Raw genomic sequence first — 24,067 nt, 5'->3', positions numbered from 1 at the left:
CCTAGCCCCGCCCCCTCACGAGCGCCTCCGGAGGCAGCCGAGCCTACTCGGCGCAGGCCCCGCCCCCTCACGAGCGCCGCCGGAAACGGCCGAGCCCGCCCGGTGCTGGCTCCGCCCCCTCCCGGGCCCGCCGGCGCTGCCCCGCCCTCTGCGGAGCGCGGGCGGGGGTCGCTCCAAGATGGCGGGCGTGCCGGCCGTGCGCATCAGCATCGAGTCGGCGTGCGAGAAGCAGGTGCAGGAGGTGGGGCTGGATGGCAGCGAGACCTACCTCCAGCCGCTCTCCATGTCCCAGAACCTGGCGCGCCTGGCGCAGCGCATCGACTTCAGCCAGGGCTCCGGCTCCGAGGAGGACGAGCCGGGCTCGGCGGGCCGCGCCTGGGCCGAGCCGGGCGAGACGGAGGATGAGGAAGGTGAGAAGGGCCCCCAGCCCGAGCTCTCCCGCCGGGATGCAGCTGGTGGAGGCCCTCGGAGCTGTGGCGGTGCCGGCCTGCAGCTCCGCGGGTGGTTGGGCCGGGCCTGCTTTCCCCCAGGGGTTCCCGTGGTTGGCAGGTCAGAATATTCGTGATCGGGTCCCAGTAAATTGCAGTGGAAAAGGCAGCTGCTGATATGATATCCTTTTGTATTTCGTGCAGTTATGATGTGTCTGAGGTTTAAAAATGAGCCTTACACCGTACCTTTTTAAAGTCCTTTGTTTTCCCTTCCTTTGTTTTATTTTTAGGGTTGGTAAAGTTTCAGCCGTCCCTCTGGCCTTGGGATTCAGTGAGGAACAACTTAAGAAGTGCCTTGACTGAGATGTGTGTGTTGTATGACGTTCTTAGCATTGTGAAGGATAAAAAGTTCATGACTCTAGATCCAGTCGGGCAGGATCCCCTTCCTCCAAAACAAGTATGTTGTACCTGTTTGCATGCTTTGTGTGGCTTGATGCTAAAGATTTTATTGCAGGGTTTTTTTTTTACCACCTGTGGTAAGCATAAGATTTATCAAAATGTTCCTTTTTATGTGCTAGTGCAATGCTTTGAGGGTCAGACTAAGGTTGGGAATTGGAATTGAGGCCTATTTCAGAAGCCTCTTTGCTGAAGCTCTAAGTCAAAATGCTACTTCCAGCTGTATAATGCTGGTATGAAAATAATTCTGAGTAAGTTACTGGACATCCAGCAAAACCAACTTATCAATCACTGTCAGTTAGTTTCCACTAATAATAATAAATAATAATCTTTTGTGAATGAAGGTGCAAGTATCTCTTTATTTTCTTTTATTTTGTTGTTGTTGGTACTAGAATCCTCAGTTTCTACAGCTGATTTCAAAAAAGAAGTCATTAGCTGGAGCAGCTCAGATTCTGTTGAAAGGTGCAGAAAGATTATCCAAATCGGTTGCTGAAAACCAGGAAAATAAGCGACAAAGAGACTTCAACTCTGAACTGCTGAGACTGAGACAACACTGGAAGCTGAGAAAAGTGGGAGATAAAATTCTTGGTGATCTGAGCTACAGAAGTGCAGGTAAACAGTAGGGTCTTTTTCAGAAGGATGGGTATTTTCTGAAATTTTCTTTTTGTAACTGGAAAAAGAGATGGACTATCTCATAATAATTTCATTGTGAAATTACTGTATTTATGAGACAGGTTTATAAAGGGAGAACTCATATCTTGCCATCCGCAATCCAGAAAGTGATTTTAAAGGCTAACTCTAGTATTTTACTAAGAATTTGTTCACAGAAACAGTTCTGCATTTGCAGTGTAGTTGATCACTTGACAGGCAGACTTTGTGAATCCTTGGCTTTTATCTATGTTTGGTACATAAAGCATTTAAAAAAAAAGTGAAGAGTAGGTTATATTTTTTTTTTAATCAAAGATCAGAAAATCATAGAATATCTCGAGTTAGAAGGGACCCAAAAGGATTATGATGTCTAACTCCTGGCTCCCCAGAATTCAGACCAGGTAAAACTAAACCATGTGACTAAAGAGTGACCTTGAAGATAGACTATTATACCTCTATTATTCCTACAGTTGAGAAATGATGCTGAGAATATGCCTTATTTCATGGATTACAGTAAAAGGGGGTGACCAGCTCAGGGTTCTAGAGGCCATTATGCAGTGACAAAGTGAATGCAGAATCCTGCAGAACTTCGGATGTAGGTACAAAGCAGGCATCAGAACTGGATGTGTTGAGTTCCTGTTGTCATCAGTGAGGGAGGGGAAAGACAAATTTGGAGTTGTTAATGAAAAAGCTGTAGCTGTACCTCAGGCTATGTGTCTTTTTTTAGTTGATTTACCCTGAACTAGGTGAACCGTGCCCTGGATTTAAAAAGTATGCAGCTAGGACATACAGATGTGGGTATCTGCTTTTATCAGTTCCTGAATGACTGGCTATAGAGTTATCTTTTACAGTCAGAACATGGTCGTAGTTTTAAGACTTCTAGCCAAACATCATCAGAATTCCTTTAAATGAATAAGGGTGTTGTACCTTTAACTACCTGCTTGCAAAACTTCACACATTTACTTTTTGTGTTTTTTTAACCAAACATCTTTTTTTTTCTCCTTCCTTGCACCTATTGACTCAATTTTGAAAAACTCTTGGTTTTCCCCCATAATTATTAAATACTCAGTGTTAACTTAGTGTAAAATATTACACACTGCACTGTGGAGGACTGAGATGCTGATGCAGTGACATGAGCTTTCTAATTTGCCTGGGTTTTTTTAAGAAGTCATTAAGAAATTTGTCAAGTCAAGTGCAACTCTGAAGATTTGGAGACTTGGAAATACATATTCTTCCAAAACAGAGATATGAGCTTTTTCATTTGCAGAAGGTGCTTTATATTTAATGTGTATGTCTTTATCCTTCTTTACTCAGGCTCCCTTTTTCTTCATCATGGCACATTTGAGGTGATAAAGAACACTGACATTGACCTGGATAAAAAGATACCTGAAGATTACTGTCCTTTGGATGTTCAAATTCCAAGTGATTTAGAGGGATCAGCATATATCAAGGTTTGTCAGAGAAACCTTAATGACCTAGTGGAGTTTTGTTTCAGTATTTGTATGCTTGCTACAGAGAACAAACATTAAATAATGTTTGCTCTTGCCTAGGTTTCTATTCAGAAACAAGCTCCAGATATTGGTGACCTTGGGACAGTCAATCTCTTTAAAAGACCCTTGCCAAAATCAAAACCAGGTATGGCTTATATGTTGTTTGATGAATATGTTCTCAATGATGAATGAGTTTGCATATGATGCTTGTTTGAAAATTTCAGCATACAGCTGGGAGGAAGACTGAACAAGACTTACCTTATTTAAACTGAAATTTTCTGTTTGGGTGCTGGTTGGGCTTTGGAAATGATGCTTTCAGAGCATGCCTCTTCAGTTTTTCATATGTGTTTATTCAGTTCTGAAACAAAATTATTAGGGTTGTATTTTGAGTGTTCTGAAACCCCTTTTGTTAGACATTAAAAGTTTGAGCCCATAATTGAAATCAAACCAAGGTGTTGTGTTTCAATCAGTTACATCCCATTAATTCAGCTGAACTCATGACTGTTCACTCTTAACTCTGCTCAGAATGCATCATTTGTGTCTGTTGCTCACATGTTTTATCTGGGCCTGAAACTCTGCTGGTGGTGGTCTGTGTGTTAATTACCAACAGCTCACCTGGCAGATAGTACATTGATAACATGTCCCAGTATGTGAAGTTGTACACTTTTGATTTCAAAATCCATCCTTTACTCTTTAGAGTTAGAAATAAACTGGCAGGATTTTATTTCACAGTTGTCTGTGATGTGGATGCTGGTGCTGTCCTGAACATAGACAGAGCTGTTCTATGGGGTGTTTCATATGGTATTGAGGGTACATTATACAGCTTGTGTGCTTACTCACCCCAGAATCTCCCAAGAATTTTGGGCCTATAAACCCTGTGAAAGCACATACATACACTGAACACTATTGGGTAGTTCATCATAGAGTGAGTTTAATAAAGCCAGAAGTATCATGGAAAGTAAATTACAACTTAAGGAGCAGAGGTTTATAAGGAGAGTTCATAAAAGGCCTGGGAGTGTAGTACACTGTTCCATAAAGGCCTTGCACTTCACAATATACATATGTGTAAAATTGAATCAAAGTTAGTTTTAGTTTTACCTTAAAGTGCTTGCTTAACTGAGATAAAATTCTGATAATACTCAGTTTGGGTAAAATGTACTGACTGCTTTATTAACGATCGTGCCTAGCTACTGCATAGTATCTGCTCTCTGAACAAAAAGGTGGCTTCTCTTTGCTCTTCCCTTCTGGACACATTGATTTATACTTTTCAGGTTCTCCACACTGGCAGACAAAATTGGAGACTGCACAGAATGTTCTTTTATGTAAAGAAATTTTTGCCCAGCTGTCACGGGAAGCTGTTCAAATTAAATCACCGATTCCTCACATTGTAGTGAAAAATCAGATAATCTCCCAGCCTTTTCCAGGTACGAAGCTTTTTAAGACTCTTAACCTACAATTATTTGCTTAAATACGAACTGAAATTACTGATTGATGTCACCCTTTTTAATGCTCTGTCCTTACAAAAGAAAAAACAAACTCCTTGATTTTCAAAGGTTTTGAAAAACAGAATTTCAGCTAGTGCACAGTAGTTTCTAATTTACTCTGTTTTCCTTTGTGGTTATGTTTTTTGTCAGCAGCACTTAAAATTGTCAGCTGTAATGTCATGTGCATGTGTGGCAGTTTGGAGCTGTGCATAAGTCATGGCTCCTGGATTGCATGCAAAAGAAATTTAAGACTTGAGTTAATGGGTCTTCAGAAGAACAAAAGCAAATGCTCTTCAGTGAGGATAATTAAACAGCATAAAGGTGGCTCAGTCAGTGGTGAATCCTCTGTTTTTACAAGGGGTACACAGGTGATTGTATCATGCAGAGAATATATTTCTGGATTGCTTAAAATGTGAAAGATGGTTAATCATTCCTTCTTTGAGAAAGGAATGGGGTCCTGGGGATTTTCCTTTTTGTATGGGATTGAGTAATAGAAATTGATGTGAAATGCACCTGGTAAGTTCACAGTTGGCCTGCCAACACTTCAGTGAATAGCAAGTCTTACTTGCCTTTGGTTCTGTGCTCTCCACCATCATTCTTTGATTTTTCTCTGATACAGTGAATACCTGTTGTTAAAGTACTGAGTGTAAGACATGAAGAAAAGCAGTTCTCAGTAGCAACCTTGAAAATTGCCAGTGCTCACTTTCTAAAATCTTTTTTTCCACCTTTGTACAGGTTTGCAGTTGTCTATTTCTCTGTGTCACTCTTCCAATGACAAAAAGTCACAAAAGGCTGCTTCTGAAAAACAGAATCCAGAGGATCATCTGTATGTTCTCGAACATAATTTGCATCAGCTTATCAGAGAGGTAATGCATCTATGGCCAAATTCTGAAGAGTTTTTGGGCTTTTGTTCAGCCTTCTGCCTAGTGTGTGGCACTGGTGTAACAGCCGAGTGCCACTAGAGGCCAGTCCTTTCCCATCCATTTGTGGAAGGCAGCATGCTGCTTGGTTTCCATGGGTGTGGGTGGTTTGGGAGTTCCAGTTAATGCTTTCATGGAATGCTAGTTCTTTTCTTAACCTCAGACCTGGCTGCTCACTTCAGAAAATCCATGCAAAGCTTTTCCAGTAGAGTTCATCAGTTCTGCTTTTTTTTTTGCTGTGTCTAATAGTGCTCACCAAGCAGCGTCAGTGAGCATCTGGTCAGGCTGTACCCTCATGAAGGAAGAACAATCAATTGCCATAATAGCTTTGTTTCTTTTAAGCTCCACTTCCCTGCTTCAGTGTTTTAGGTTCTTGTATAATCTGGCAGAATAACCTGGGGTACAAGGTTGAGGTTGTGTCTCTTCAGGAAAGAAGCACAATTTTGCATCTCTACGTAGAGTTGAAACTATTTACCAGAGAGCATTCATTTCCTTAGAGCATGGCTCTGCAAGTCATGCAGTCATGTGGAACAATCCAGTATTTTGATCATTGATTTAGGGTTCATGAAGTTTTGGCTCAGCGCCCACCTCTCCTGTGAATTTCCTTTCTTTACTTTGGACAGCTTGCTAAAACTTCTTGTACTTCATTTTTTTTCATCTAAAATGCTTCCTTTCTTTTAAAGTGACTATTCTTTCTGTCTCCATAAATGTATATAAAGAAGACTTATTAGTAGGAGCTACTACCATGCTACCAAATTTTTGTTAGCTAGCACTTTTTTTTTTTTTAATCACTTTCTATAAGGTTTGAATGACCCATACAAATGGGGGGAAGCAAAGTATGAAAAACTGTCTTTAAAGTGCTGTCAAGTTGATGAAGTTAAAAAGTTGCACTTTTTGAAAGTATGTACACTCAAAAAACCTGATGTGAAGCAACATACAGTAGCATACATAGTGTTTCTTGCAGATACATTATTTGGTCACTTCCTTTTATAACATCTGTTGGTTGTTGCAGTGTCACAAGCAAACCCTGAGCTCGACAGTGATGCCACATCCAGCTAGTGCACCTTTTGGCCACAAGAGAATGAGACTTGCAGGACCCCAGGCTTTTGATAAAAATGAAATCAGTTCTTTACAGTCAAATGAAGGACTTCTGGAAAAGATCATAAAACAGGCAAAACATATCTTTTTGAGACGAAGGTGGGTCACAAGATACTCTTGTTACAGTACCATTATGTAGAATATAATTGATCTTTTTAAAGTGTTCTTAAAACTAGCTGATGCTTCCTTCACGGTTAATGCAGTCTTTATTTGTTAGTACTAAGAACCAAAAATTATGAAAAAATATGACCAAACAACGTTCAGCTAGTAAAAAGGAAAAAAAAAAAGAAATAATACAGGATTTCTTTGGGATCTCTGTGACAGTTACAACACAAGCTGCTGGTAATTGTCCCTACTTACCTTAACCTGCATAAATCCTTTTTTAGTGCTCTTTGCAGTGCAGTAGCTGATACTGAGTAATACTACTTTAATACTGCTGCAGAATGTATGAGAAATGTACAGAATAAACAAGTGTACTTCATTAGCACCAGAACAGTGCTGAAATAGAATTTTGATCCACATGCTTCTGTTAAATCTAATAACCTCCTTGCTTCCTGTAAGCTAGATAACAGCACAAACTGTCTGGATTATTGTGTGTGGGATATGGCTTTATCTTCTAGAACTGCTCGAACCATTGACAGTCTGGCGAGTCGTATTGAGGATCCTCAGATTCAGGCTCACTGGTCCAATATAAATGATGTTTATGAATCCAGCGTTAAAGTTCTAATAACTTCTCAAGGATATGAGCAGATATGCAAGTAAGTATGAGAATGCCTGTCCTTTTAGTTGTGGAAGCATGCAGCAAAGGCAACTTGTATTCATGTTGTGCTTTAAAGGTTTAGATTCGCTTCAGACAGACAAGTAGGAGTCCATTTTGTGTGTGTTTGTTTTTCTGACTTGTGGGGTGAACAGTCATCTTAAGAAAACTTCACCCACTTTACCCTTTAATGAGGATATTTGGTACATCTTTAATTAGCACTGTTTCCTTTCAAAGAAAAAATGGAGGATAAGAGTGGACCTTTAAGGGGGGGGATTTACTTTGGGTAGAGATGACTGAATGCAAAGTATCATTTGATGTGCTGGATTCTAAACTTCAGTCTGGTCATGGAAAGCTAATCAGTGCTCAGTCCTGGCTTGGTTGCATAGTTACTGAAATGTGGAACTCAGGTAATTCAGGCAATAATTTTGCACATTGTTATTGAAATACAAGATTTCATGTTCCAGAAATAAATGCCTGCAGACTGACTAGCAGTGAATTCACTAATGCATCAACAGTGGTTTTTTTTCCATTTGGAGCAGTGCTCTCTGGCTGTGACCACAGTGTGGAGCAACCTACAGTCATTGGTGTGTTTCCAGTCTTGGCTCCAGAGTACATAAGCTGCCTGATAAGCTGGCTGTGGCATAGAACACACCATTTTCCCCTGCACATCTGCAAGGAAACTTGGGCACTGGGGTAGGCAGGGAGCTGTGAGGCTTCCTTGATCTGAACAAGTGGAAGGCCAGGTCTGGGAACATGCTACAGAGTATGTCACCTGCCATGTAGAGGGAGCTGTTGTGGTGACTGATGAAACTGGAATGTTTGCAGTTGCTGTCACATTGCATAGGCCTTGCACCATCTGTCTTAGGAATTCTTGTCAATGACTGAGTGGGATTCTGTGTTCTTAGTTTCGTGTTTTCTTAAGTGTTTTAATGCTTTTTGGATAAATATGGATCTTTGTTGAGCTTTTGATGGGATACCCTTCCTTCTTGGACCAGGGTAGAAGAGCAGAGGAGGCTGCTGTTCTGCTGTTTTTTATTTCATCATCTCATAGCTTTCTTGAAGGCAGAGTTCAAGGGGGTTAAATGATAAAGCCAAGCAGCAACAGCAAACAGCAGGCAGAAAATGGCTTCTTCTTCTAATTCTAGTTTCTTCTATATGTTTTTCTTACAGAAGCATGGATTATATTTGTTAACTGACCAATAAGATTAACACACGATTCTAGTTTTCCTTTGCTTAACCTATCGTGGTCTAATTCTAACAGTCGTAAATCTCACACAAGTGCTACATAGGTATTTATCTGTACATAGCTACAGATTTGTGTATACAGTTTCTATCAGCTCTTGGTTGTTTATGTGAACACTCTATCTAAAAAATGTGAGCAGTATAGTTTTAGCTATATTTTGTCTAAAGTAAAAGAATTCTGTGAAAGGGCAACACTGCTGCAGTAAGAACTGTGTTTTAAGGTCTCTGCTGCAGCTTTTTAATGTTTAAGGCACTTAGCACATATTTCTACTAAAAGTTAAAAATCTGTATTTCTATTTCACTTTGGTGTGATTTCATGTATCTCAGCTTATCCAAAGATTTTAATTCAATCTCTGTGCTTTGGCTTTCCTCTGGGCCTGAGTCCAGAGAAGCTCTCACTCCAACATATCTTGTCTTCAAAGATCCATTCAACTACAGCTGAACATTGGAGTTGAACAAATCAGAGTTGTGCATAGAGATGGAAGAGTTATTACATTGTCCCATCAAGAGCAAGAACTGCAGGATTTTCTTTTATCTCAGGTAGACTCATATATGTTATTCTTCCCTTTTCATAGTGTTTGGGAAACAGAAAAACTTAGAATCTCACCTTTATCTATGTAGAAAATATTTTAAAACTTCAAATTAAGATATTGAAGATGGGAAGGTGGATGACTGAATTTAAACAATGTTTGTATAGAGTCTTTAGCAACTGTTACTAAAATATATTGTCTGTTTTCACTAGGGTCAGTAGTAGTAATAATTTTTCCCTCCTATTTAAAATGCATTTCTTCATACTGCTCATTATGGGAGAAACAAGTCAGTGGTAATCACAGCAGACAATAAAGTATTCTATATATGAAATTTACTGTAGCCAAGTTCTTAACCCACAATTACTGTCATTTCAGCATTGTCTGTTAATGCTCACTTTGCATCTGTCATTACTAAATCAGCTGATACTTGAATGAGCACTGTTTCCTTAATTGCTTATGACAAGCTGCTGGTTTTATTCAGAAGTGACAATCTCCCCAGTATGCATTATAAATAGTCAAAATACAGGTCTTTAATAACAGTGGTTGGCCTGTTGCAGTTATATAAAACTCCACGACACAGAAAACAAGTTGAAACAGATTCTGCTGAGGTCATGTCTTTTTGGTCAAGTGTTGTCAGACTTGTTCACAGAGAACTGTTGAACAGTGCTGGATACTTCCTTGTTACAAGGGTTAAGTCATGATACAGGAAAACAGTAGCATTTAAACTCCTAAGCTGTTAAAGCTCAGTGGTTACACTTGAGCATTAATGGAGGTAATCATGCACATGAGAACCTCACCTTTATTTTTCTGAATTTTCTCTGTTAATACTTTCTCTGATTTTTATATATTTTACGGCAGAAGTATTGTTTCTGTTGAAGGACAGGATTGTTTAAAAATTAATTTTTGAGACCTAAATAAAGGTATTTGTAAATCGAAAACAATACTTTAATAAAATGCATAAGCCCATATACCTATGAAAAATTCATTTAGCTGCATAATACAGTGGTCTTCTCTGTCTGCAGAGGAACTAGTCTAAATTCAAATAACACAAAGCTCTACCATCATATAAAAAAAGAGTTCATCTGAAAGTAGAGAATTGAAAGACAAAGTCACTTTTATAAATAACTCTTGGACAGCAGAAGAAAGCAGGCTTGCTAAACCCCATAAGCAATTCTTTCTGTGGTCTGCAAATACTGAACAGAAAACAAACCTCTTGTTATGTTTCAGATGTCACAGCACCAAGTACATGCAGTTCAGCAGCTTGCAAAAGTTATGGGATGGCATGTGCTGAGTTTCAGTAATCACGTTGGTCTGGGGCCAGTGGAGAGCATTGGCAATGCATCAGCAATAACTGTAGCATCACCAAATGGAGACTATGCCATTTCAGGTAGTGTTTCCTCTTGCAGATAGAAGTCAAACCTTTCTGAGATTCTTTGTAGAATATTTTGCTGTAAATTGATATTATGCTCTAAAAGTTGAGAGACTGTCTCTTTTGTATATGAAATTGACATCTAAATAGAATCATCATCTTGCTCAGGAAGCCACTTAATACATACCTGATTTAATTTACATAGGCTTCAAAATATTACTTACAATTAGCATGGAAAATTTTATATATATATTTATTCTATGATATGCATTATATAAGTACATTATTTAAATCTATTGTTTTGATAAATGTTATATAAATATTGGTTTATATAATATACAAATACATATATTTAATGATATGTATTATTATTTGCATAGAAAAAAGAGATTACAGAAACCATCAGAATCCTGAGAGAAGGGAACAAGATAAACAATAGGATCACAACACCGAACTTAAGGAGAACAGAGTTTGGTCTGTTTAGGGATCTTTTTGAAAGAATGCTATGGGATATGATCCTATGGGATGGAAAGAAGAGGGGTCTGGGAGTGCTGTGTGATTATTTTTTTCAAGGGTCACCTCTTTCAAGCTCAAGAATAGTCATTGCTATGTTCAGGAAGTTGTGTAAAGGTGACAGAAGATCTGTTTGTACGAACAGGGAGCTCATGACTGAACTCATGACATAGGAAGGAAGCTCCAAGAGATTATAAGCAGTTGACCTGGGAGGGAGATAGAGAGACTGTCCAAGCATGCATTGGTAAGGATAGGAAAGCTAAGCTCCTGAATCTGGTGAGGGATGTACAGGGTAGCAAGAAGAGCTTCAACAGATATGTCAGCAGCAAAGGAGAGATTAGGGAAAATGTGGGACTGCTGTTAAACAGAGATGACCTGATGGCACAGGACGTGGAGGAGGCCGAGGTACTCAGTACCTACTTTATTTTGGCCTTAAGACTGGCCTTCAGGAATAGGTCTGTGAGACCCATGGGAAATTCTGGAGCAAAGATTCAGCCTCAGTAGTGGAGGACCAGGTTAGAGAACCTTTGAATAGACTTAGGCATACCCAAGTTCATGGGACCAGATGGGATATATCCGTGACTGCTGAGGGAGCTGATGGATGTCCCTGCAAGGGCACTCTTGATCGTCTTTAAAAGACCAGGTTCAGGAGGGGCTCCTGAGGACTTGAAGAAGGCAAATGTCACATCCTATATTCAGGAAGGAAAATGTGGGGAACTACAGTCTGATCCGCCTCATTGCAATTACTGGGAAGATGAGGGGAAAAAAAATAGTCTTAGAAGAAGTTTCCAAACATACTGTGAAGAAGATGATAATGGGGAATAGTTGGCACCAATATATGAAGGCAAAATTATGTTCAATCAGCCTAATATCATCTCTTCGTAGAAGGCTGGCGTGGTAGATGAGGGGAAAGCTAGGTGGTACCTCCCTAACTGCTTATTTAAAAAGCCAACACATACCACTCCCTGACCTGAAAACACATGAAAACCCATCCAAGCCAACAAAGCACCACCACCCCTCCACCAGTCTTGCAGAATTTTGTGATTAAAAGTAACAACTCTACTTAGTGATTTAGATCCTGTCTATTTGAGATAAATCCACTAGAAACAATACATATTTCAACAGCATAGTGGGGAATACATCCAAGGAAAGAATGAGCAATAAAGCCTTTGCCCTTCCTGGCATCATTGGGGGAAAAGAAATGCATTTGTAAGGTGTACATTTTGGGGTTTATTAAAAGTTTCTCTGTCTTGATCTAACCAAGAACATGCAGTGCTAAAGCAACAAAATCATAGAGAAGTGGGAGACGAGAGAAAATCCGAAGAAAAAGCTTCCAAAAAAGAAAGGAAGAGAATTTCCCTTGTTTGCTTTCAGCATGTTTGGAATTGAGTAGGGGTGAAGTATTGCATACACAAGGAAGAATATTTAGTATGAGGAATTAGTACATGGAATGTACTAATGAGGAATTAGTAAAAATGCTCATTCAAATCTCCTTTCGCCACAGTACGCAACGGTCCGGAAAGCGGCAGCAAAGTCATGGTGCAGTTTCCACGGAGTCAGTGCAAGGATCTCCCCAAAGGTGATGTCCTGCAGGACAGCAAGTGGAATCACCTCCGGGGGCCCTTCAAGGAAGTGCAGTGGAATAAAATGGAAGGGCGTAACTTTGTGTATAAAATGGAACTCCTCATGGCTGCCCTAACTCCTTGCTAGTGAAGTGTCAGCCTCTCTATGGGGGCTTTGAACTGCCCGTGCAGCAAAGGGAAATGGGAGCTATGGGCCGATACAAGAAAGCAAAATCAGATTTATTTCCTGTACAGAAATATCCATTTTGCTATTTGTAATAAAACCTTTTTCAGTGGCATATAAAATACATACAATTTTTTGTAAAAGTTCCTTTCAGCTGTATCTTTGAAAATTGCTCTGTCTAGAGTGACGTAGATGAATAACTAATGTATTTTTTGTTTATAAAATTAGATTTGATAGTCTTTGAGTTGGAGCATTCTTGAGTTGGAATTTGTTTGTACATTGATGGGGATTCTGGGTGACCCCTTTATTTTTGAGAAATATGTTTACTTGGTAGTTTAACTTGAGAGTGTTACAAAGTCACCGCCTGTGGCAAAACTCACTCCTCTCTGAGGGCCTGTGTGATGTTGGCTACTTTGTTTGTGTTTTCCTTGTGTGGAAAGGGCCTTACTTGGCTTGTAAAGTTCTGACAATTTGAGTTTGTGGGTGACTTGTGACTTAGTGACTGGATAGAAAAAGGTAACTCTCATGCAGTAAACCTCCACACTTGTGGAAAAAAAGGGTCTTTCTCCTGCACTCTCCATGGTTATCATCCAGGGAAATAATAATATCCTCCTGAATATCAGCTCTTTTGAGTTCTTTCAAAATAAAAAAGTCATGTTTTTTATAGTTTTGGTTGTCACTGTAGGCTTCTTGAAACTTTGTTTAACAAGGCTTTTATTTTGTTTGGTACTTAAATACTAAGGATCTTTTGGCAACCTGTCTGTATGAACTGGTTCAGATTCATGTCCATATTGTCTTATGAGGTGTCTGTATATATGTATGTGTATATATATGAACTTCTTGCACATAAACATGTTTGAATTGAACATCACACTTGCATGGTGACAGTTGTTATTTTGTTGTATTCTCAAGTATAAAGAATAACTGTAGGGAAATCAGCAACAAGCTGCTGCTAAGTGTGTCTGAAGCAGGTCTTATATTTACACTGGTGTTTGTCAGCATGGAGCATCTTATTTCAGTTCCTGGATGTACTTGCTTTTGTGTAACTGAGCTATGAGAGGGAAAGGGTTTTCCTTTCAGGTGCTCATGTGTTACCCAAGAAGACTGATGAAAATTAAAAGCCCAAGTTGAAAATAGTCTACTGATCTTGAAAAAGGGGTGAGCCTAATGTAATCCCTGTAATGCCAGGTCCTGTATTGCTCTGCCAGCAGACACTGTATGATTATAGGCAGAGGGGGGTTTGTTTCTTGGTGAACAGTTCAGCCAACAGCCTGATGCATCTGTTCATGCATCTGACTAGATGAGGCTGTTTGCAGTCCTGCCAACACAACAGATCTCTTCATAATTAGAAGATGAGTCTGTGAAACTTGAACATGTCTTTATACTTCAGTGTTCTTAACCTAAATTGACAGATCTGCACGTAGCAATAGGCTTTTCATCAAATAAGTTCTTCTTTACCAAGTAATCAGATCACTGTGGATCTGTTACAATCTCATGGTTGCAGGACTTCTCTCCTGAAAAGGACACCTCCTGTGTTGCAGAAGGGCAAGCACTGCATGTTAGCATGAAAACACTTGTCAAGACTTCTAGGTCTAGCTGAAAAAAGAATAATAATAACAACAAAAAAAAGGTAATTATTAGAGACCTGGAGTGTGTGTTTTAGTGTTGAATACATAGGGATTCCTAATTTTAATGGAAAACAGACTGATTAGACTTCTAACAGTCTTGAAACTTGGTAGTGCATCTTTGAATGTGAAATGACAGTGAATGATTAAGACCTTAGCCATTGATTGCCAAAGCAATGTGGTGAACTTGGACATCTCTTTAATTAAAGTAAAATGCCTCAATCCCTTTGATCATGTAGAATGCTCTAAATACTAAATTTGCTGCTGTTCTGCAGGGAGTTTACAAGTATAGTAAGAACAGCTATTAGTTAGTTTCTGAATTCCTACTGTAACAACCTGTAAGACTTTAGATGCCCCAGGGTAGCAAGAAACTGGTACAGACAGTTTAGCCTCACATTCCGTACCTCAAATATTGACATTAATAATGGATATCGACAAACATAATTTTCAGGAAAACATGAGTATTTTTTAAGTAACATTACCTGTGTAGAGTAAGCATGTTAAATTGTGGGTAAAATTTTTGGGTGAGGAATTGTCTATAAGGAAAGCTATGTACAGGCTAACTGTACTGGATGTTCTCGCTGAGCACTGCTCGAGTTGCTATTGTTCATATGGGATATTGCTGCCTAAAAGCAAGGTTGGCACCAGGTTCAATAGCCAAGGATGGGTGCCTGAAGTTGCAGTGACTTCAGCCAAGCTGAAAGAGGTAGAACAGCTGTGCTGGTTGTAAACTTCTTTTGTTGTAGTACATTTTAAACTGAAGAATTTTAAGTGTTCATTTCCTGCTTTTGTCCCAGCTTTCAAATATTGTAGTTTAAATGTGTGTGTGACCTCTGCAATCACAGCAATGCAGTGGAATGGTCATTCATGTCTGGATACGTTTCCTGACTTCCTCTGACAATTGCAGTGTTCAGGTCAGTGTTAGCAGATAATAGTGGTTTTATGTGTAAGCTGCACTTTTATACTTTCTAAGTAAGTCTGGCAGAGCACCTGCTATATATTCAGCTCAGCCTAACACCTAGCTTCACATTCGAAGTCTAAGATTTAGGGCTCAAAAAAAAACCCCAACAGTATTTCCATATGCTGTAAGCGTACTTTACCAAGTTATTCAAGCTTGGTGATTGAAATAAATGCACTTACAGTTTCCCTGTTGTCAAAGCTTAGTTCACTCAAAGACACAAAAGATGGGTAATATATGTTTAAAGCAGAGAATTGGAACAAACTGTCACTTGTCTGTGCTGTATCTGAGACTTACTTAATTTCTCACCTTTTTTGACCTGTTCTAGATACAGGAAGGAGCAAACAGCTGAATCTGGTACCTCAATTTATGAGTGGGAGAGAGGCCCTTTGAACTACAAATGGCCAGCTCAGTATGGGATGGCTTAAAGGTATTGTGCACAGGGTACTTTGGAAAAAAGCTTGTTTGGCACCTGCCTGCATCGTTACGCACTTGGTGGGAAATTCTCTCTGAACGGTTTTCCAAATGGAGCCCATAGTACCTGTGCCCCTGAACATCCCAGTCCCTGACCAGAGGGAAAACTGTCAGCCTGTCCTGTAAAAGGTTTTTGCAAACAAGTGAGATGAAGTGTGAGAAAGGTAGTAGCAGCAGTTTGACTCTAACAGCCACGTGGCAATCTACAGGCGCAGACTAGACCATGGTGTCTTCCAGGTTCAAAGTTTATTTCACACTGCAAAATTCTCATTACAAAAGCAAAACAATAATTTGGAACGCAGCCAGTTTACTGCTTTTTCACTGACAAACACAAATGTTACTCCACCCAACAGATCTGCAGGTGAAGAATTGCAATACATGCAATACACAGATTCAAGAAAACATTAGTTGGATCACTTCAAGTTTTCTTACAACAGAGGGAAGCAAAGGTGGCTTCTCAACAGAGCAATTTTAGAACTGTATTTGTAAATACTGTATTTCAAAGTAATGCTGTTTTAACTTTTCTTCTCAGTTCATCACTGGGCTAAGTTTGTAAAGGACTTGACATCTTTCACAAGAAAACTGTTTAGTACTTTGCCACCCCACTGGTGTTGTGTCCCCGTGTTTTATCTGACCCCTCTAACCTTTATAGACAGCGTTCTCTTTAGTGCCTCCACTGTTCCTTGTATAACCACCTGCTCTAGTAATGTCATAAAATGTGTGTTAACATCCATCCCCGGGCAGTGTAAACAATTGGAAACACAAGTGGGAGAACTTTGACCAGCTCAGCGTTCTTTCAAAGTCAGTTTTGCCTCATGAAAAATTGCAGTTTGTCTTCAGAGCTTCAGGAAGTTCCTTACACCCAAAAGTAGCAGCACAGGTGCAATAAACACAATTCAATGCTTGCAATTAATTTTTTAATGTAATACTGTAATTAGATATTTAATTTATTATGTTGATGGATGCTAATGACCACTCTGTAATAGGAGACTTGCTGTATCCAAAATACAGGTGTCCTTCAAGACCATGATAATTTCCTTTATGGGTTGATCTTAGGGGCTTGGTTGGTTGGTTGTTTTTAAGAGTAGTAAGAGGCTGTAGATTTTATTAGCTAGCCACAAAAATGTGTTCATGCTCAGCATGAAAGCATATGCTTTTTTACTCTGACCTTGTCTAGCAGAACCAAAAACTTAACAGGTCAAAACAGCTCCATCAGACACTGCTGTTTTAATTACTTTGCAAGTCAGGATGTTTCTGCAGTAGTCACAAAATTTTACCTTCTATGTTTGTTCTTGCTTTCTTGGCCAATACTTTCTCCTGAGGTAGAATTGTTATTTTTGTTATGATACAGTCCTTGGCTAGCACTCAATGGTTTCCAGTTCAATCTCTTCCGTTGTACTCGCTGTAAATAAAAGGATATTGTTATTGATTGGCAAATGGATTGGAAGGCCAACATTCCAAAATTAACTGTGATGTGTTAATAGCCGAGACATTTTTAACTTTTTAATATTAGCTCAAGCTTGCTCATCTAAAATTAGGTTTTAAATACATATTTTCAAAATATTTAACTATACAATCTTTGAAGTGACAACAGTTTCTTGCAGAACAAGGCAAAGGCACTACAAAAACTAAGTCCATAGGGCAAAATTAGGTCTCTGATCTGGACCATTTCCTGGGAGATCACACAGCAAGTTTCTAGAACTGTGGTTTTCCTGACCTCTGCCATATATGTGTATGTATATTCAATTCAGCTCTGTGGGAAGATTGGCTTCAACTGGAGGAAGAGGCTTTATCTAAACAAAATCTTGTGTATTCCAGCGTGACAGGAAAGTTTTCAGTATCTACTAAAGCTTGTGAGTGGTGTATGCACCATGAAAACAGCATCAGCCCTTAAGAGCTGTAGGTGAGCGACAGAAAGGAAGAGGCACCTCAAGCCAGGTTAATTTCTTCTTCTATCAGGTTTTGCAGAGCTGACATGAAGTCTGGGCCATGAATCTTAGGATACTTGAGTATCTGTGTTGGTCTAGTAAAATACTGATAGCTAGACTGCTTGTTGTAATGTAACACTTACTATAGAAGAAATACAGACCTTTTATCTAGAGGGCAAGAAACCATGAGTGGATCTGCACTTACAAAGACGGGAGGTAAACACCTGAAATATTTTGAAGCGGTGAAGGAAATCTTCCATTTCAAAGCTTGATCCCAGGCCTGTAGCATGCACCTTGTCTTTCTAGGCCAAATGTCCCTGGTTGTGGCTTGGAAATTTCTTTTCTAATATGTCCCTTCAGTGTAGCCCTTGTGTTCCCTTGACCTGCTTTTCGTCACTGTTGTCTTTGGTATCAGGTTTTGATGTTACTCAGTGTTTGCTGGAGTCTACAACTGGATCAAAAGTGAGGACAGATGAAGAGGTGATTTGAGAGGAGAAGGAGATGCAATCCTCCATGAATTGAGGTGGGGCCACTCCCAAGGGTTATTTGGGTATTTTCCACTAGGATACACCCTGCTGATGTGAACTCTGAAAAGTTGCTAATGCTCTTGACTTTATCTCCTGCCCTCTGATCGGGGGTTATAGCAGGTCTGGCCTTTTGTCCCCAAGTTTTGCAATCAGTAATGTTGGGAAGTGTTTTATTATTTCTAATGTAAAACATATAAGGTAGATGTCCTGTGGATCATTCTGAGTTAAACACCTGCTATTCAGTTGCCTCAGCTAGTAAGGAGTTAGAACAGGATAACTGATCTGAGCCCTTCGGTCTTGTTTCTTAATGGCCCTGTTTAGTACCTTTATGGTACAAATTTTAGGCTCAAATTTGGGGCTTGAAAACCCTATACCCTGACTACATTTTTAGAGAAATACCTGTTAGTTTGTGTGTTGTCTTCTTCTGAAATAGATGCAGAGATTTATTACACAGCCACATGAAGCAGATTAGAATGGCAGATACTGCAGCGAGAAATGCAAAGAGAACTGCTACAAAATGCAAATCTTCATAGATAATCTCTGTAGGAAACGTGGAAAAAAATGAATATTATAAAATTGATTACAAGAAGATTGATGCTTAAACACAGGGTAAAGCCACAAAGTCCCAACTCGTTTGTACCGTAAACATTGACGATGATGGTGCCGTAGGCGTTGGTTCCATGCTCCTCTGTTACAGTGACAAAATAGTAGCCAGCATCTCTCATGCCCACATTCCGAAGCTGTATAGAGCCATTTTCAAAAGTAGTCACTCTGTCCTTGTAGACCGTGGATATGTTGACATGATTCCCACTTCTCCACTCAACAATGCTGGTGGTGCCCCAGCTTGACACATGCTTCCACTCAATGGTGGCCACGCCTCGGCAAGAGTATTCAACTGAGAGGAGGATGTTTTGTGCCACTGTAGCATTGATGTTGGGTTGTGGGACAAGTAAGGATACTCCTCCAGGAGCTGAAAGACAAAGGAGGGTGATGAGTCTGGAGGTGATGCTGCACCAACTATCCAGGGCAGGTTGGAACCTCTGGGTCCTGGTGATTCATCCTACCTATCTCAGTGGTCTGTTTTAAGAGAGGATAAACTATGCTTTACAATACCTTTTTCTTTCTGCTTTCCATAAAAGTAACATACATACTTGAAGACTAAATACACATTTTTAGTTGGTGATAGCAAAAGTGCTTCCACCATAGAGGATGCATACTTGCATGTGTTTCAGTGTTTTAATGCCCAAACAGAAAGGGACTTCGGAAAGGTCTTTTTGGGTAAGCATAATTTTCTGAAAACTGAGGAATGTTCTTGTGTTCATCAGTAACTGGCTTTCTTTAAAAATTCTGCATTTAAATGGAAAGTTTAGTCACCATGTCCAAGGTAACCTGTCATATTCATCAACTACCATCCCCCAGAAGCAAGAACTGTAGTAGGCACAAGTATGTGAAGTCTTGGCAAGGACTTTTTCGTGTTTTCAGGATGCATAATCAACATTAGGGACATCAGCTTCTTAAAGGCGGCCGGTTATAAGCCAGCACAGATAAATCACGTTAGCAAAGGTATGCAGTTTCATGAGAAGCCAGGGACTTCATGTTCCTGATGATATCTGGGCAAAAATGCATATAAAAGAATATTTAATTCTCACCTACTTCCTCCTGATGTGATTACGGAGCTGTTCACAACACTGCGAAACTGAACCGACGGCTCAGTTTAATGTGTAACTGCAGTAATTTCTGCTTGCATGTGGGTGTTTCTGCACGAAGATTTGGATGAACACCAACACTGGAGTTTTAACTAGCATACATTTTTCCTTTTTATTAGTGGCTTGTTTGAGACCCTTGGCTAAAGACTGAAATCCTGTTATCTACCCACAAAAATCAAAGCAGACTAAAGGCAGATAAAGCACAGAGTAAGGCTGAATGCCTTTTCCTGGTTTGGCTTGCAGCAGCTCACCTGCTCTACTCCTTTACTGTGGCAACAGCCTGACAGCAAGAGCAAAACAAAAAAGTAATGCTGACCTGCAAATGTCTGTAACCCAGTGGGGGAGTGAGAACGAGACCCTCAGCTACACTGCACGAGTGCAAAACAGGACACCTGGGGATGATCCTGGAGGTTCTGCAGAGCCTTCAGGGATAAGAATGATTAAGAAAGGCAAAGAAAAAAATCACTAAGGGAAATAAATTATTTTTTTAAAATCTTAAAATAAGAACCCTCCATAGCCAAAACCCACAAACACCAAAAATGGAAGAGATGGGTGAATTACAACCTGACTTCACTGTATTTGAGATCTGTAGCAGAATTCACTAACTCTGTTGGTCAGGGTAAGGGAGGAGATCTCAAGAAGCCACTTGAATTCCCAGGCCCTCATCAATGGGACAAAATAGGATTTACGCTTTTTTTCAAGATAACATTCTTGGGCTTCCCCCTTCATAAGCATTGTCATACTCATGCTGCCCAGTCCCCCTGCAGGAACATCAGGCTTTCCAGGCAGCTCAGTGCATCCTCAGCTGAGCTGTGGTCCGCTGTTCAGCCTGTGTGCAGGAGAGACTAACCAGAGCTGTGAAAACGAGGTTGTGCCAGCTACAGAAACAGAACAGCCGGGAACCTCTGGTAATCGCTGCAAATTGTTCCAATTGTTTTCTGCTCCATGTGTTTATTTAAAGGCCTTTCCCACTGTTTCTGACCAGACAGGAGCTGAGTGTCTCCCCTCAGTGACCCTTTCATGTTTTTATAGAGGCTTTGTTTTGAATACGTGATTGCAAGGTAAATGTAACAAAAAGAGAATTTAAATCTTTCCATTAAATGATTTGCAAACACATTCTGTCCTTATCGGCATGCAACGCTAAAAAAGGCAGTGCAGTATCTAACCATTCAAAAATATTTTTAGTAGGCAGTGTGCCTAGATCACCTGAAATGGTCTAATCCAACAGAGCTGCACCAGGCTGGAGAGCAAATATCACACCCACTGGCAGTGCCCTACGCAAGGCCACTACGCTCTGCTGCTTGCAAAACCAGCCCCTTCACACCCAGCCGAACACCCACCCAGGAGAAGAGGGTACCGGGGCTGCTCAGAGCACACTGAGTTTGCTGTCCTGGCATGCTGCTCTACTCCAAAGTGTTTGCCTGGCCAAGAGTCAAAGTGGGAAGTGCGGCTCTGTGTACCAGACCTGGCCGTGGCAACGCAGCTGGGCCTGCAGTGTGCTGGGCAGTGAGCTGGAAAAAAAAAGGCTGGCAGTGAGGCGCCTCCACACAGGAGCTCTAGGGGGACAGCTCTAAGATGGGCCTCTGAAACCCTGGGGACTGTTTCTCCACCCTTTGGTGTCCTGCTTGTGCGTCGCTTTTGTTGGTGGAGTGGTGTGACCAAACCAAACTCACTGGTGGCACTGCCACCTCAGGCCCCAGGCGAGGGTAGGTTTGACAGAATCCTCCTTCAGCCCACTCAGGGAGAGGACCGGACTGCCCTGCGCGTGCTACCGTGCACCCCACGTGGGGTGCTGGGTTGGAACGCACCTTCCCTCTTCACCGCCGCGTTTCCCAGCGTGCGCCCAGCATTCCCCGACGCCCCTCGGGCTGATTAACCGGGGTCATTTTCCCCTCCACGCCTTGTCCCCTCGGTCGCTGGAAAAGCAGCGGGGGAACGGCGGCTGCTGGGGCCGCCCCCGCCGGGAGCGGGCGTGCGGCCGGGGCGTGGGGCCCTCCCCCCTCGGCCGCGCGGGTCCCGCTCGGCTCCCCCGCTCCCTCCGAGCAGCAGGAGCGGGGACGAACCTCCCCAGACCATGTGCAGCCCTAGAGGACAGCGATCCCTGCCTGAGTCTCGGTATGTCCCATTCCCATCCCCTCCCCAGCAGCTCCCGGGCGTCCCGGTTGCGGACGGGCTGGGCAGAGCTCTGGCCGCGGGCGGGGGTCGGCGGGCGCTCCGCACCGCCCCGCAGATGCCGGGCGCTGGGGCTGAGCTGGGGCATCTCGGCGAGCAGCAGGAGGAAAGGGCCGGGAGAGGGAGCGGGGGAGACAGGGACGGAGTCGGACACTTACTCTGCAGAGCCCACCCGGCGGCCAGGCAGAGGGTGACGGTCCCCACGACGACGCCCCGGCCTCGACAGCCCTGCAGCGGTCTCATCAGCGGGAAGCCGATGCCCCAGGGGTTGCATTTAAGTGGCTGGGCCGGCCGGCGCGGCCCGACCCCGGGGGCTGCCTGCCCCAGGCCTCTCCCTCGCTTCTCTCCCTCCTCCTCCCGCTCCCGCTCCCGCCGCGGCGCCGGGGCTGCTCCCAGCTTCCCCCCGCAGCGGCCCCCGGGCGCTCCCCCGCCTCACACCCCGCGATCCTCCGATCCGCGCTGGAGATGCAATTGGCTGAGGAAGGCAAGGCGCTGCCCGGCCGCCGGCCATCGCCCAGCCGGGAAATGAGCGCGATGGGCGGCCGCGGAGCCGCGCAGCCCTGCCCGGCCCTGCCGATGCCCGGCCGGAGCCTGGAGCCGGGAGCCGAGCCCGGGATCGGGACATCTGGCCGAGGAAGCTGGTTTTAATTGTGATTTGGCAAGGGAAATTTCACTTCGGGGTGTTAAAACTGACTTCTTTGCTCCAAGAAGTCTGGTGATGCTGCAGGTGAGAAGGGGGATGGGGAGGAGGGTTGGACAGCAGCATCTCTGTATCCCCAGAGATCATCTCAGATGACCACGCTGGAAAATGAACCCGGTTCCCATCCCACTGTACCCAACACATGCACTAGGTGCTCCTCTCTCCCTTCTATTGTCGTCCAGAGGAGGTCCCCAGCAATGCTTGTACTTCTTTCAGAAAGCCCCGGACAGTATCAGATAGTGGGAAAGATGATTAGAAAACGTGAGTGTCCCAATCCTGAAAATTCATCCTTGCACAGAGGCATCCTTGTGTATGGCTACCAGAAGCCATACACACCCCTAGGAGAGCTGCCCCTCTGACCAGGGAAAGAGCTACACACCAGATGAGCCCTTTTGCAGATTTTCCATTCTCTTTCTTGTGTTTCTCTCTCCTCAAGTTTTCTTTAGCAGAGTGCGGATTAAAGAGAGGCGTTCCAGCGTTCTGGTCAGCACAGGCTTCTCAGGGTGAGTGGGAGGAAAGGGCAACCACCCAGGCGACGAGGGACAGCTGGGATCTGCCAGAGCCACCTGCGCTGAGCAGCCACTCTCCCACTGCACTGTATGGAATAATGCAGGTTTCCTTACATACTGGCTGGCTGTGAGGAGAACAGGGGGGTTCCACGGGGTCTGGATGGCTGAAGCACAGATCTGGGCAGGGGGGCTGAGCAGGAGTGAGGCTTGTGCAGGGTGAGCTGCAGGGGATCCGCTCTTGCTGGGGTTTTCCAACCAAGGGTGATGCTCTCATGTGGTGCCATGCTCTATATGGCATTATAGCTTCTTTCATGCACATCTCAGAGGGAACTTCTAGGACTTAAGACAGGCGTTGACAAGAGGCAGTGCAATCTGCATGGGCTCCAGGGCCCAGATTTTGTTCAAGTGAAAAAAAATCTCCAGCTTCCCCAACCTCTGGTGCATCTTTTGAAGCTTCAGTGATGATACTCAGATGAAGGGGCAGGGGAAGAGAGGTCAGTGAGGACATACTGCCCAAATGTTTGATCCCACATAGGTTTTGTCGCCTGCCATGGCTCTGGGGTTGTCTGAAAGTGTGTTTGTACTCGATCTGCAGAGGCAGGCCATGAAGTGCTTCCCTTCCACCTCATCCATCTAAGCTGCTCCTGTGCTTTGCCAAATCCCCTCTGCTGCATCAGGCCAACATTGTGCCTGGGTGTCCCTGCTGAAAATGTAATTGCATGAAAAAGTGTGTAGCGCTTCCCCTGGGAGAGATTCTGTCAGACAAAGTTTCTTCCTGATCCCA

The 24,067-nt window shown here is 42.5% G+C and overlaps 2 protein-coding genes across 4 annotated transcripts; one reads left to right on the top strand and one right to left on the bottom strand.

The window, feature by feature from the left end:
- The first annotated feature begins 123 nt into the window (after positions 1-123).
- MED17 (mediator complex subunit 17) lies at positions 124-13,555 on the top strand. Its single transcript, XM_069015348.1, has 12 exons — positions 124-410; positions 719-885; positions 1,277-1,496; positions 2,847-2,983; positions 3,083-3,167; positions 4,294-4,446; positions 5,242-5,372; positions 6,439-6,623; positions 7,145-7,282; positions 8,949-9,066; positions 10,284-10,443; positions 12,443-13,555. The coding sequence occupies exons 1-12, from the start codon at positions 179-181 to the stop codon at positions 12,646-12,648; spliced, it is 1,932 nt and encodes a 643-aa protein (XP_068871449.1). The 5' UTR covers positions 124-178; the 3' UTR covers positions 12,649-13,555.
- Positions 13,556-15,968: 2,413 nt separating this feature from the next.
- VSTM5 (V-set and transmembrane domain containing 5) lies at positions 15,969-22,589 on the bottom strand. Of its 3 annotated transcripts, none has more exons than XR_011150919.1 (5): positions 22,233-22,589; positions 18,837-19,166; positions 18,596-18,736; positions 17,894-18,120; positions 17,078-17,143 (listed from the first exon to the last, which is right to left on the bottom strand). XR_011150919.1 is itself a non-coding variant. In XM_069015275.1 (4 exons), the coding sequence occupies exons 1-4, from the start codon at positions 22,315-22,317 to the stop codon at positions 17,100-17,102; spliced, it is 600 nt and encodes a 199-aa protein (XP_068871376.1). In that variant the 5' UTR covers positions 22,318-22,564; the 3' UTR covers positions 15,969-17,099. The 3 variants fall into 3 exon arrangements, 1 of the variants encoding a protein (XP_068871376.1); XR_011150917.1 differs by having other exon boundaries at positions 17,092-17,143; positions 17,875-18,120; XM_069015275.1 differs by lacking the exon at positions 17,894-18,120 and having other exon boundaries at positions 15,969-17,143; positions 22,233-22,564.
- Positions 22,590-24,067: the final 1,478 nt, after the last annotated feature.

The sequence above is a fragment of the Aphelocoma coerulescens genome, chromosome 1, assembly GCF_041296385.1.
Source record: "Aphelocoma coerulescens isolate FSJ_1873_10779 chromosome 1, UR_Acoe_1.0, whole genome shotgun sequence".
In the NCBI taxonomy this organism is placed as follows: domain Eukaryota; kingdom Metazoa; phylum Chordata; class Aves; order Passeriformes; family Corvidae; genus Aphelocoma; species Aphelocoma coerulescens.
This window is presented reverse-complemented; position numbering and strand designations above follow the sequence as displayed.